General features: G+C 41.1%; 3 protein-coding genes across 3 annotated transcripts; 2 read left to right on the top strand and 1 right to left on the bottom strand.

The window, feature by feature from the left end:
- Positions 1-2,639: 2,639 nt before the first annotated feature.
- Positions 2,640-4,740, top strand: EMWEY_00027500 (hypothetical protein; the record flags this gene model as incomplete). The annotated part of the gene is made up of 6 exons (XM_013478175.1): positions 2,640-2,802; positions 3,047-3,171; positions 3,305-3,405; positions 3,554-3,648; positions 4,000-4,068; positions 4,613-4,740. The coding sequence occupies 6 exons, from the start codon at positions 2,640-2,642 to the stop codon at positions 4,738-4,740; spliced, it is 681 nt and encodes a 226-aa protein (XP_013333629.1).
- A 434-nt stretch (positions 4,741-5,174) lies between these two features.
- Positions 5,175-6,093, top strand: EMWEY_00027510 (zinc finger DHHC domain-containing protein, putative; the record flags this gene model as incomplete). The annotated part of the gene is made up of 6 exons (XM_013478176.1): positions 5,175-5,283; positions 5,340-5,522; positions 5,582-5,620; positions 5,680-5,743; positions 5,802-5,872; positions 5,933-6,093. 6 exons carry the CDS (start codon positions 5,175-5,177, stop codon positions 6,091-6,093), a joined length of 627 nt encoding a protein of 208 aa, XP_013333630.1.
- Positions 6,094-6,904: 811 nt separating this feature from the next.
- Positions 6,905-8,634, bottom strand: EMWEY_00027520 (hypothetical protein, conserved; the record flags this gene model as incomplete). Its single annotated transcript, XM_013478177.1, has 5 exons — positions 6,905-7,012; positions 7,337-7,420; positions 7,592-7,708; positions 7,836-8,108; positions 8,296-8,634. 5 exons carry the CDS (start codon positions 8,632-8,634, stop codon positions 6,905-6,907), a joined length of 921 nt encoding a protein of 306 aa, XP_013333631.1.
- Positions 8,635-13,795: the final 5,161 nt, after the last annotated feature.

The raw sequence follows: 13,795 nt of genomic DNA on the forward strand, positions 1-13,795 counted from the left end.
AGCAGCAGCAGCAGCAGCAGTAGCAGGAGCAGCAGATTAATCTTCTTATTCAGCAGCAGCAGCAACTGCAGCAGCAGCAGCAGCAGCAGCAAATGGTGTAATTAAGACTTACAGAATCAATAGCAACAGGAAGAGTAATAAGACGTAATAAACAACCAGCAACAGGTAACGCCCAACACCTATACAACAGCAGCAGCAGCAGCAGCAGCAGCAGCAGCAGCAGCAGCAAAAGAAATATATAATAATTTATATTATAATTAATTAATTAATTAATTAATTAATTAATTATACTTACCATGGTATGCCTAGACCTAATTTAATAGCCAATAGCCAATCTATAAACCAATCACCACTAGATGAATCTTTCGCTGCTGCTCCCACCTGCAGCAGCAGCAGCAGCAGCAGCAGCAGCAGCAGCAGCAACAGCAACAGCGACAGCAGCAGCAACAACAGCATGAGCAGGAGCAGCAAGGAGAGGAAAATAAGACAACAAGCCATCAATAAAAGGACATATATAACCCTGCATGCATGCATATAACCCTACATGCATGCATATAACCCTTCATGCATGCATAGAAACATGCATGCATGCATGCATGCAATTATGCCTGCTGCCTGCATGCATGCATGCACGCATGCGTGCATGCATGCAAGAGGAAAGGGGCTTACTAGATCTTGTATATGTTGTAGGAATTGTTGTGTATAAGATCCTTCTGTTGGTTCTTCTTGTATATTATTTGCATGCAAATTATTATCATCATTTATATTATTATTATTATTTATATTATTATTATTTATATTATTATTATTTATATTATTATTATTATTATTATTATTATTAATTTGTGAAGAAATAGATAAGGAAGGAAGAGAAGAAGAGGAGGAAAAAGAAATATCTTTTTTGTTTATTTGCTGCAGGTTACTAGCTATTGAATGAATAGAGCAAGAAGAAGAATAAAATATATATTTATTATTATTATTATTATATTTATTATTATTATATTTATTATTAATATATTTATTATTAATATATTTATTATTATTATTAATTCCCCAATTTATTCCCTCTGTTGTACTCAATAGAGGCAACTTAATACATCTTGTATGTAGAGAGGCATCATAAAGAGCAGCAGCAGCAGCAGCTGCTGCTGCTGCTGCTGCTGCAGGACTCTGCTGTGCTGCTGCTGCTCTGCGGTGTATTTTCCCCCCAACAGGAGGAAATAATACACAAGATCCCCTGGCTAAATGGCAATAATCTATAGAAGAGGAGGGAGAAGAAGGAGAGAAGAGGAGAGAGGCTGATGAAGAAGAAAGACTGCGCCTACTATGTCTGCCTCTATATAACAAAGAAGAAGAAGGGTGCATAGATACACCAACACGTGAATAAATCGCCATCTTTACATGGTAACTCTTCCTCTTCTTTATTTAATTAATGAATAATATTATAATTATTCAATTATATAGACGTAGAGGGAGTGTAGTAGCAGAGTATCCACACTACTCCCCAGTTAAGGAGGACTCATTATGATTAATTGAATATAACGCCAAGACCAACAAACCATCAATTAATCGCCTCATCTCCCCTCCCTCTTTATTAAATAAGAATAAAAGGAATTCTTTATAATGAGTTTATAAGTTAGAGATGCTTATGTATACAACAAATAGCAATTAAAAACCCTAATGCAATATCCGTAAATACATCCTGCATACTGTGTGCGCGTCTTCCTCGTATAAAGGAAGCGTCATATACACACTGTATGTAAACCTTTAAATAAATAAAGATGAATAATATGGATATTAACTCTTTTAATTAATTAATAAGAAAACTATGGTAACTGTTAGTAGTTGAGAGAGAGAGAGGGAGAGAGGGAGAGAGCCCGTCACGCTATGCATGAATGATGGTCGCATGCATAATGATGGGTGGCGGCTGCGGCGACTTCGTCGCATTGTGACCAAAGAAATGAGGTAAATAAATCACGAATTTCTTCTTACTGTGGAGGAACAACCATTCAATACAGTTTTTAAGCGTCATTATACCGAAAATAGAGGCCTCAGGAACGGCAGTTTCACCTGAAACGCGAAATAGCAGGGAGGGTCTGCTGTTCAACCTTCCCAGATTAACGCGTGCATAACGAATTGATCAAGCCAGCTGAAGTCTTCTACCGTCTTGCACTGCAACGAAATGCAAAAAGCTTATAATAATCAAAGGAAATATTCTAGCGGAGGATCAGGCACAAACCACAAACCCATAGTGTAGACCACCACCACCCGCGGTGGCCTGCTGTCCTACCCTACTCTAATGATGTGCAAAACGTGCACCTCATTGAAGTAAAAATCGTATTAATAGACCAACGCATAAATTAGACGTCTGTATGTAAAGAGTTTTCTAGGGATCACTGGAGGATCGCCTTCCCTTCTGGTCCGAACAAGGCAACAAGCAACGCTGACCGGCTGCTTTCGCGAAAGCCTGAGTGACTGACCGCGCTCATGGAGAAACATCTTCTGCGCGGGGAGTGTACTTGTTGCCCACCTGTCGCCACCAAGAGAAGAGGACTGCTGTGGCTGTTCGAGGAGAAGAAAGCGCCGACAGAGTCATTGGGATCGCCGTTGGGCTACACGGGGCAGCAGAAGTACACAGGATGCGCTTCATCTTGCATCCAGGAGGCATCGCTGCATGCGTTTTCGTGTGGGTATGTTGGTTGGTGGTGAAGATCGCCACAAATATTCTCTTCTTCAATGTCGCCTTCGCAGATGTATCCACTGCGGAAGGTTCACGAGCTATGCGGGGGCCCCCGGGAGCGGGTGAGTAACAGTTGTGTTGGGTCACTCCTTTTGTACTCTGTCTGTAAGCTACTTGAATTTCAACATGTATTGATGATATCTGCGAGCGATCAGGTGCTCAGACTGCTGCCTCTCTCCTTCGCAAAGATAGCTAACCTGCAGACGCCAACGGCATACGGTTACTCCTTTTACCACTGCTTGTTGTAGAGGAGTGTGGGCCAAGTCTCCAATAATACTTGACAGCTACGTGTGGTCTTGTGTTCAGGGAAACCGCCGCTCATCTTTATCGGAAACATTTTCAAGGTAGTTTTCGAGTGCGTTACCTGGCTGGGGCTTTTTTCTCACCTGGCAACACTCTTAACGGATCCCGGCTCGACAAAAAGGGCTCCGGTGAGTGGTTTGATGGTACATTGCTTGACGGAGGTGCTGGCAATTTTTTTGAGGGACTTGAGTTGAGGGGTACAAAGGGAAAGTGTGACATGTGTCTAACGACTTCAGCGAAAGAGTGAATGCTGCGGTGCAGTCCACCCCTCCAAAGGACTTCAAGGGAGAAACAAATTTCTGCTCTAAGTGTAAAAACCGGTGGAAACCGCCTCGCGCTCATCATTGCAAAGTCTGCAAGGAGTAAGCCTTCTATTCGAAGAGCAGAATTCGTGTTTGGTGGAAAGCACTTGATGCGTTCCCCGCTAAATCAGCTTTCATAGCACGTTGGGTACAGCTGCACACAATCCATCCTTATGCTGGTAATGTTGCGCACTGTTCTGTTCTACAGGTGCATAATGAAGATGGATCATCACTGTCCCTGGGTCAACAACTGCATCGGCACCATGAACCAGAAGTACTTCTTCCTCTTCCTTTCGTATATGGGTGGGTGAGGCGAAAGCGCATTGAGCCAGACCCATTGCTTGGTTGCCCGTTCTACTTTCCAGTAATACATAATGTTCTCCTTGAATCGAAGTTCCGCAACAGTCCAGCTGCGTGCTGAGGAAAACCGGTGTGTGGGCTCATGCATGTGTTTTTCAATGCCTGTCAACAGCTCTCTCTTGTCTTTCCAACATTGGCATTATCTTTTCGGGAGTCGGAAGGTTCTTAATTTCATCTGCTGAACATAAGGACGTAAGAAAACACAAGTGCTTAACAGTTTACCATGACCAGATCAAAATGGTCGCGTTTGTTTTTATCAGCACGGCAAGAATGAAACGGTTTTGTTGCATTCAGCTTTTCATCAAGCAGTGGACGTCATCTTATCCTGGATGGCTGGCTCCTGTACTGTTTGGGGCATGCCTGGTAATTGATGTTGTCTTCCTACTCATCACGCTGGTAGGCCATGAATATGCCTATTTGTTTTTTAGTAGTCCGCCCTCATACAGAATTTGATTTCGCATCTTTCATTCTCTCACCATAGCGGACAGAGTTCTTGTTGTTCGTGCTTGATTTCAGGATTTTCTAGCAGAGCAATGGGAAGCCCTTGAAACCAACGCTACCCTAGTGGAAACGTACAGGAATACTCACGGACAAAAGGTACACTAAAGGCTGGCGTATTTGCTTGCGACTCTCAGTAGTGTTCCTGCACTAGGTTTACGCTTGCTTCTAAACTCGTAGACATCTTGCCTTTTTGTCTTGTTCATCAAAAATGCAGACTACTCTGTGGGAGCATTCCGTAGCTGTTTTCGGTCGGCATTGGTGGCTTTGGTGGCTACCAGTTCCGCCTAAGATCGTCCCTAACTGGACAGGCAAGTTGTTGATTCCGCAAGTAGAGGAAACAGCAGATCACGCTAGCCGGTTGCATGCATAGCAAGGCTTTTGCTCTGGTGAGTGTCTGAATTTGCAGATCCTGAACTTAGAGATGAGACTCGGCGAAAGCATTCTCATGGAGGCTTTCCTGATGCGACACATGAGCTGCAGGAATTCCTCCACGATCAATCCAATCCGCCCAACGATAAAACTAAATCAGAGTAGATTTTTTGGTCAAGCTAAGTTGCAGCGGGAGCCACAGTTGCTTTTCCTGTTCGGAAACCGTGTGAGGTTTCGGGTCCGTTTTCTTCTGCAATTTATGGACAAACCAGGACAGAGCAGTGGTTGCTTGTGCAATGTTAATTGCTTTATTTATACTTGTTTTTGCGAATTCACTACCACGAAAACAATATTCGGTAGGATAAGTCCTGTCAAATTGTTACTACAAGCAACTACTAGAAAGAATCGTTGGCCAAGCGTAGCTTTATAATAAAAGTAATTTGCATTTGAGCTGCCTCCGCGGCGAACACCTTGGCGGTGTATAGACAGTTGCAACGATGACAGAACGCACTGGCACGTAGTCGTGGCGCGATTTAAACTATTGCCGCCTTTTTTATGTCCCTCTGCATCGATATTTGTCCACGAACTCTATACTGACAATGATAAGAGCAGCAGTAGTTCTAGTAGGCCTGGCGGTCCCTGCGTCAGCGCGCGATTGGCTGTCGAGCGAGAATCAGGCACTCAAGTTGCCAGTTTGGCCTACTTCAGGTTAGAAGCTTATTTTTATTTGCTCCTCTAACTTTTGGACGCAACTCGTTGTATAGTTGAGAAGGTGCTTCTTTCGGAGGAACCAACCCCCGATGATTTCACTGAAGAATTCGAAAGGGGATCACCCGTTTCAAATATGTTGCCTGGATTCACCACCTTGGAAAACTACCCGAATCCAATGATCAACACAATGGCGTGCAGAAGATGGGGCATGGAAGTTTCCTACGTCTGTGACCCAGGTACTGTGACTGGCTTGTCTGGTTTCAGAAGGACCCTTGCTTACCATCACATTGTTTAGATCACGTCTTCTCAAGCGCCACACTCGACAGGATCGAAGGTGTGTCTTTCAACCCGCTGCATAATTATTGTTCATTATTCAATATTCGTCCTTTTTAGAGCGCCTGTCCAATATCCGCCACAGCTCCTCCCACCGTTGTGTCGACGAATACGTCTCTTACCCGTAAGGACTGGATTATCTTGATACCTGATGGAATAGGCATGCATTGTGCAACTCTCAGATTCGCTGTTGCGATTGTTCAAGAGCTTCCATACGGCGTCGATGCGAACACTTTCGCAACGGAACTCATTGGTAAGGGAATGCACCATACCGTGGGTGTGTTCAAATGGAAGCAAAGAGAACTGCATTCAGACCGTTGGGGACTTGGACACAGCAAGTGCCACGACGGCCTTCTATTGCTCTACGTTGCCTCCGATGGGGGTGCTTCGCTGAAGTGGTATGTTGTTTTACTGGAAGCCATATTGAATGCCATTGATTCAACTATTTTTCTTTTCAGGAAGAAAGGCACGTAACCCGACACTAAAAGCTAAATCATTACTAGCTATAATAACGTTGTGTCTGCAAACAGGAGTTGAACCTGAGATCAACTTTAGGGTAAGAGGCACTTTCTCTGGTGTCCGTCTCAACCATCTATTAAAAAATACCAACAGACATACAGCGGGCTGTTGAGGGAGTTCAGAAAGAATGCAGGCAAACTATCAGCCGGAAGAGCACTTGAGGCCGATGTTATTGCGGTTGGACAGGTACGTTATTTCTAAAGCAAGTTTACTAAAAAACTTTCTAACATTTGCTTTCAGCATCTGACAGGAGAAATGTAAGTTTCCTCCCGAATCGATAACAGTTGAAACCAGATAACACACTGAGCGCAGCCTTCCCCCTCGTCAGACTCCACATCTCGCCGTCCTGCTCACGATCGCAAGCATTGTCGGCCTCGCCTATCTCGCTTGCGCTGCCACTGTCATTTCAGTAAGCGAGATTGATCTCCAAATGCAAGCTCAAAACTCACGGAGTCGCTCCAGGACGAGATTGCCAAATATCGTTAATCGTCTTGGCGATGACGAGCTTAGGCTTCATGGACCTCTGAATTATTCAAAACCAAGCGACTGCAAAATTTTTTTTGAACAGTGCTACTTTGCAACATGTAAAGTACTTGTCATCTCTTCAACTTAGTTAGGAACGACTAAAATAATATGCAACGAATGAGTCGATAGATGATAAATAGTTTTCGTCGCGAAATTCAAATAGCTATAACGGCAGACGAAACGGCCGCATAATTTATAGATGGTCGCAGGCTCAAACAAAGCTCCCGTATCGATGGGTAGCTTAGCAGGGGAAGATATGCTTCAGCGTTGGCAGTACCACTGGGCGAGCCTTTCCGAACTCCACATGTGATCCGTCGAAGAGGGGCATCAATGAGTTTTCCTTCTTCCACTGAGTGTGCACATTCACATGGATATAGAAATACCTACTGCAGAACTATTGGAGAGATTTCGCGAAGAAGGTTGGACTAGCGGATGAGGAATGCTTACTGGATGGCGTATGTAACTGTTGCTCCAACACGTCGGGTTGGACACGGCATGCCTTCTTCAAAAATATGATCTATAGCAAGAGTGATTTCCTTCAATTGCTGAAGACAAAAACGGAATATCAGATGTGTTGATCCTTCTTCCAGTATGAGGAAAACGTGATCGAAGGGGAACCAAACCTCAGTGCCTCGTGCTCAATGTTGAACGAATTCCCTTGTGGAATGCTTACATGCAGGAACGATTGCGGTTCTAGTCCCGAACGGCATTTGACCACTTTTGCAAGCCTTATTGTTGGTAGCTCATAGGCAGCACGCTGAACAGAAACTCATGCACTTGGGGAAGTGCCCCTGATCAGGATTCGTAGAAGCCTGAAAGCCGAAGTGGTGATGAAGGGGATTCAGCCCTGTCTAGCTATTTGCGAAGTTGTTCATCCCCATTTTGCAAACGCATCAACACTATATAGGTAGATATATACTTCCCTTACCAAAGCTGCATATTCTTCAAAGTCGTTGTCCCCTATGGAAATGAGATCTACCGTTGTTGTTGGCGAAATAGAGTTGACTTGGAAGTGCTGGTCAACGACCTCAAAAAATTTAGTTTTCTGTAGCCACAAAAATTAGCATGTTACCCACATCAATTCCTTCAGCTTGTCTTACGAATAGTCTGTCTGCTGGAGCTTCCTGGGAGATGGAATGCCTTCTGTGGGTGTTGTGTTGGTGTTGGCTCACCTTGGCATTCATCCAATAACTGAAGTACGCAGGTGCCTCGTGAATGCTTGGCTCCTCTCCAGTTGGGCAGGAACGGATAATAGGGATATTTTCGTCCTGAAGGAGCTGCACAACCTCGGGAAAGAGGGATTTCATTGCTGATAGCCACTTAACACTCCTTGCGTTCGTTACAATTACGACCGTCTCGCTCCACTTTTTGGCCCTCTTCAAAGTGCCTAGAATAATAGGAGTCAATTTATTTGATGTAAGGCGTTCTAGTTCTTCCCTTATTTCCTACGAAAATCGCATTTGTACTTCGGGTTGGCTGTGAGAACTTCAGTACGTCAAGTGGCAACGACAAAGGAATTTGTCTGTGCAGGTATACATGAACCTCATCCAGATACAGCAAGAGTTTTCTGAAAGCTAGGAGCCCGTCAATCTTACAATTGAGGGATTGTTCTAAGGGCGTGACATTGCTCACTTGGTAAACCTCATCAGCAGTTGCGTGCTTGTGCTTTTGTGCGGCGAAAGTCGATCGAATCCATTCTGTAGGAATCAGGGTGTCATCAAGGTCAAAAATGAGAATGGCGGAGTGTCGTGAGTGCTTTTCATCGCCGCAAGTAAGTTTTTGTGGGGATTCATTTGTCTCAGATTCATCTGAAGTTCCTTCAGATGAGACAGAAAGATTTGGCGAAGCTGCTTCTTCGTCGGCGCTGTACGATCTACTAAATTCTGAGGGCGTTTCGCCATCTACAAGACCGCAGTTGATGCTCGGATCCTCCGTTGAGTCAAAAGACTTTGTGGACTGCGAAGATCCCATTGTAATTGTGGACAAATGAAACCTCCCCTCACCTTTTCGTTCGCGTGAGGCAACCAGTCCTGAAGGGATGGCGCGCTAGCACCCCCCTAGGGAAAGAATCCTGATAAGGTTCAGCGTCCTTCCATCAGGCTTCTTGTATTCAATCTTATTTTTCCTACAATGCGGAGGAGGTTCAGTTTTACACTCGATAAGCTGACGTAGTTGGCGAGCATTAGGGGACAGGTCCAGGAAATGAGCCAGCGGGAACGGTGCCAAGAGCTACGAGTGCGAGAATGGGGGAACCTTTTTGGACTGGACATGCAAAGTTGTAAAGAAACCCCTTTTTTGGAAATTTTGTCCAGTTCCGGTTTTGCCGTGTTGTAAAAGGCTTCTTGCGGAGAGGAATTGTGAGCGATCGTGTCCTCTGGTCTGCTCCAGCGCCCGTTGAAGCCCCGGGGGAATTCTCACTTCCTTCCAAGTGATCAGGTCGGTTCCCCCATCTTATTTTACTTGATTTTACTGCTGCATGTTCAACTTTGTTTTTGAAAGAGTCCGTGTCCTCCTAAGGAGGACACCGGAGGTGTCCCTTACCGTGTAGCGGGGATGGATAATGACCAATGCTGCCATCACGGCGTTCGTCCCGTCAGTGCAATGTGAAATTCTGATGCGCTGAAGAAGAAAATAGGAAAAATAAAATGTCCAAGAATGTGAATGGAATACTCCACTGAAACCAAAGGCTTTCTTCCCCGTTTCTATCATAGTTTTTACTCCGCACGCACTTCGCCCGTTCAAGTTCCCCGAGTAGACAAGATCAAAAACAGTAGATAATGCACTGCAGGAGCACAGCTCAAACATTCCCTGAGTAGCGAAACATTTTTTATGCAACTGAAACAGTATGATATTGAAAACGTCAAATAGACCTGCAAATCTGCTGGCCAACTCGGTGTTGGCGCTGCGGTGACGCGTGGCACTCTAGAGCATCAGCGGTGGTCTACTTCATATCATCGAATATACAACACTTAGTAGATATTGGACACATTCATTATGTGCTGTCTCTGTGGAGATGTAAATGCCCCCTCGTTGCTAAATAAAAAGGCAAGAAAATGCCGTTTGTTTATAAGTAGGCAGCAATGAGGAGGTGGAGTTTCCTTCCTAAATGTTGCACGTCAACTACTATTGCATTGTCCATATATTGTTTTGCGTACATCTACTGGCGTCCATCGTGACGTTTGGTGGCATAGAAGCGGGGAAAAAGCCTGCAGTGTTGTTGTTCCTTCCATCATAAGAAGACTGGGATACGCGGACACATCTGTTTGCCTTACAGCAAGAAGTAAATACTACAAAGTACGACTTTGAATAATAATATGCTGATGTGGTCAGTACTCATGAATTAGAGGTGCAGATTCATCTTTTTGTTCATAGAAATCTCTGCATTCTACGCCTTAATTAATCAGTGAGTACCGAACTACAGACTTTTTCAGTTAATATTGAAATAAATTCTCGTCAATAAAATAACTTTAAATGAATAATATTGATGTACAATGACTTGAATTCATCAATCTACACTCAGCTTAAATTCTAAGCAGCAAAAGGAGAATTAAGGATAACTAAGAAATAACAAATACTGTCTATCTGCATGCATTTTCCCTTAATTCAAAAAAGATATTGCAGAAATTAAATATAAGTTCTGTAAGTTTTATTGATTGAATTGTGCGTACATTTACTGCATAAGGAGTTCCTGTTGTTTTTTTTCTGTGTTTGCCTGTTTCCTTAAGTATAATTCCTCTTATCTATATTCTCTCAATATTAGTCATAAAAAGAAGAAACATAACCTGCTGACTACTGTAACAACAACTCCTTATAATTAAATATATTCTTTTTGTTGTCTATGTTGGGCAGATACACCCCTTAGTCCTAGATAGTCATGAGGACAACAACTCTATTGTTCTGTTCTTTCTCTACCAATATAAGTTTGTATGAAAGTATAAGACTGTTATAAGTTATAAGTAACAAATTTCTTTATTAATACAAGAAGTATTCCTTCTTTTTGCCTCTTAATTAGGCAGGCAGCACATATGGTGAGGAGTAACAGGCAGATCATTTAATTGTATTAATAGACACATCTATTGTTGTATAGATATACGAAATATATTCTTTGTGTCTAATGACTAAGAGATTATATACAAATACTACCGGCCTACTTGCATATAGCAATTGTTTATTTTTTATGGATATTTAGTACACTTCTTAGTATATTATAAAACATATTCTCCTCTTTATGAAGAATAAACTCATAAGAAGAAGGAAATTGTTATTTTTATGTTATGTTGTATTGCATGCAAATTATTCAATTATGTCTGTCTAGAGATAATTAGTTAATAAAGGCGAATAAAAAGATACAACAGACCTGCACTCCTATAGAGTCAATATATATATGTAGACTGCCCTGTATAGAGGAATTTATTCAACTATTAAGAGGAGAGGACTCAATATGTCAATATGTTATACAGACCAAGTCTACTGCATCAGCAGCTAGCGGATTCTTATAAGTCGCCACAGTTCCTTACGTACATGCAGTAATACACATGTCATTCATTTTATTGACATTTACCTTTTATTTAATTCATTATATAAAATATGCATGCTAATAAATATAAAGGAATTGCTAATTAATAACATGAATACTTAGATAAGAATATACAGTAGGAGAGGAACGCACAACCCCGAGAGTCTCGTTCGTTTGCTGTACAGAGAGAGAGAAGGGAGGAGAGGTTAATATTCTCCCTTATAGCACCTCTAGGTGTCGGCATTATATACTGATAAACTAGCAATTTAAATATGTTTTTTTTATGTTATTTTATTTAATTAATTCATGTATTTATAATAATTGTAGTGCATTGCTTTCTTCGGGTGTCACTGCTGTGTACAACTTGGGGCTGGATATGGCGCGTTGATGGTTTACTGGTTATAATGTGCATAATATATCTTATAAACATTTTCTTTTTGTTTATAATGTGAATTGTCTATTTGTGAATGTTTATAAACCAATAATTGGTTTAATTAGGAGTCTGCATGCATGCAGCAGACCCTTTATTTATTTCTGCTTCCTCTCTTTGTAGTGTTGTAGGCGGCAGCGGTGTCGGCACTATATGTAATATAAATAAGCTTTCTGCATGTTGGGTGTCAGGAGGAGTGTCGTCTTTGTTTCTTTTCTTCTTTTTATTGTATATTATAAGAAAATTTGTATTATTTGATGAATATATTCCTTCTTGATTGATTCTTTTTCCTCTTTTTCCTCCCTAGTAAGTCTAGTCAACAGTACATCTTATTCTCTCTCCTCTATCACAAATAGGAGCAGATTAGGTGTATATTTCCTTGTATAAATTGTATATAAGTATACAGGATACAGATAATTATACAAGAATAATAATATAAATATAAATAAAGAACAATAACATCCGGTCTATTACTGTATGATGGAGGAGAGTAAACAATTGAACACGTCAGCAGCAGGTGACAACACCACCCATACAGATAATAATATTTCTTCTTCTTCCCCTTCTTCCTCTTCTTCTTCTTCTTCTCTTTCTCTTCCTCCTCCTCTTCCTCTCCCTCCTCCTGTTCTTTCTTCTTCTTCCTCTCCTCCTGATCCTAATCCAAGTGCATCTACTATAGATTCACCAATCCATCAAGAAGACAATTCTTTTACCCAAATACACGAGGAGTCTGCTTCCTCTATTCCTCTTCCTCTTCCTCCTCCCTCTTCTTCTACTAGTACTACTACCTCCTCTTCCCTCCCTCCTCCAGAAGATAATAATAATAATAATAATAATAACAATACAGCAGCAACAGCAACAGCAGCAGCAGCAGCAGCAGCAGCAGCAGCAGTTGAGGAGCAACGAATAGTGAATAATGATGTTGTATCCTCTTATGCTGATTTTTATGCTCAATATGCAGCCCATTTAGCTGCGTATAGCAGCAATAAGCAGCAAAAATTGCAGCAAAAATTGCAGCAGGAGCAGCAGCAGAATCAATTATGTGATAGTAAGAGAGCATTAGTAGAGGAATGGCTAAGAAGACCAGCAAGAGTTCAATGTACAGTAGAGGAATTGATGAATTATAGTCATAAAGAAGGAGAGAATGATTATAATATATGGTATGGACGTCATATAGGTATAGGAGGAGAGAATAATAATAATAAATATAATAATAATAATAATAAGGATAGGGATGCATCTATATATCGTTGTATACCATCAATAGACTCAGGATACACCCTAGCGGATACATCACCGGGTGTATCTGCAGGTTATTTTTGTGCATTTTTTGCCAAAGGATGCTGTATAAAAGGAGAAAAATGTACTTATAAACATCATATTCCTACATTAATAGATGAATATACACTTGAATTAAGTCGTGATATATTTGGACGTATTAGACACAATAATCATCGTGAGGATATGCAAGGTATAGGTAGCTATAATCATGAATGTAAGACTTTATATATAAGTGGCCTAATTATAGATAATAAAGAAGAAGATAATATAAATAAATTAAAATCTTTTTTATATAATTTATTTAATCAATATGGTGATCTTATACATATACGTATTATACCTAAAAAATTAATTGCTTTTATTACTTATGCATATAGGGTACAAGCTGAATTCGCTAAGGTTGCTATGGCTGATCAATCTCTTGGTAAATATTCATCTATTATTACTGTTAAATGGGCACATGAAGAAAATAATCATCATAAAAGGATTCATGAAGAAGAAACAGCAACAGGAACAGGAACAGGAGGAGGAGCAGCAGGAGCAGGAGGAGTAGGAGGAGTAGGAGGAGTAGGAGGAGGAAGGGAGGCAGGAGGAGTAGTAGAGGATAATACAATTATTAAGAAACAAAGAATAGGAACAGAAGGAATATATAATAATTATTATAATAATAATAATTATATTAATTATAATTATAATAATAATAATAATAATAATAATAATAATAATATAGAGGAAGAAGAAGTAAGAAGAACACTAGAAAGTTATTGTACAGCATGGAAGAATTATTGGGCAACAAATTCAATTAATTATCAACAAATTAATTCAGGTGTATATACACCTCAATTATCTATACCTAGATTACTTACATTAAATGAACAAGAAAAAGGAGGAAAAGGAGAAGAAAT

This window comes from Eimeria maxima, genomic scaffold (assembly GCF_000499605.1).
Source record: "Eimeria maxima Weybridge genomic scaffold, Emw_scaff305, whole genome shotgun sequence".
NCBI classification, from domain to species: Eukaryota; Apicomplexa; class Conoidasida; order Eucoccidiorida; family Eimeriidae; genus Eimeria; species Eimeria maxima.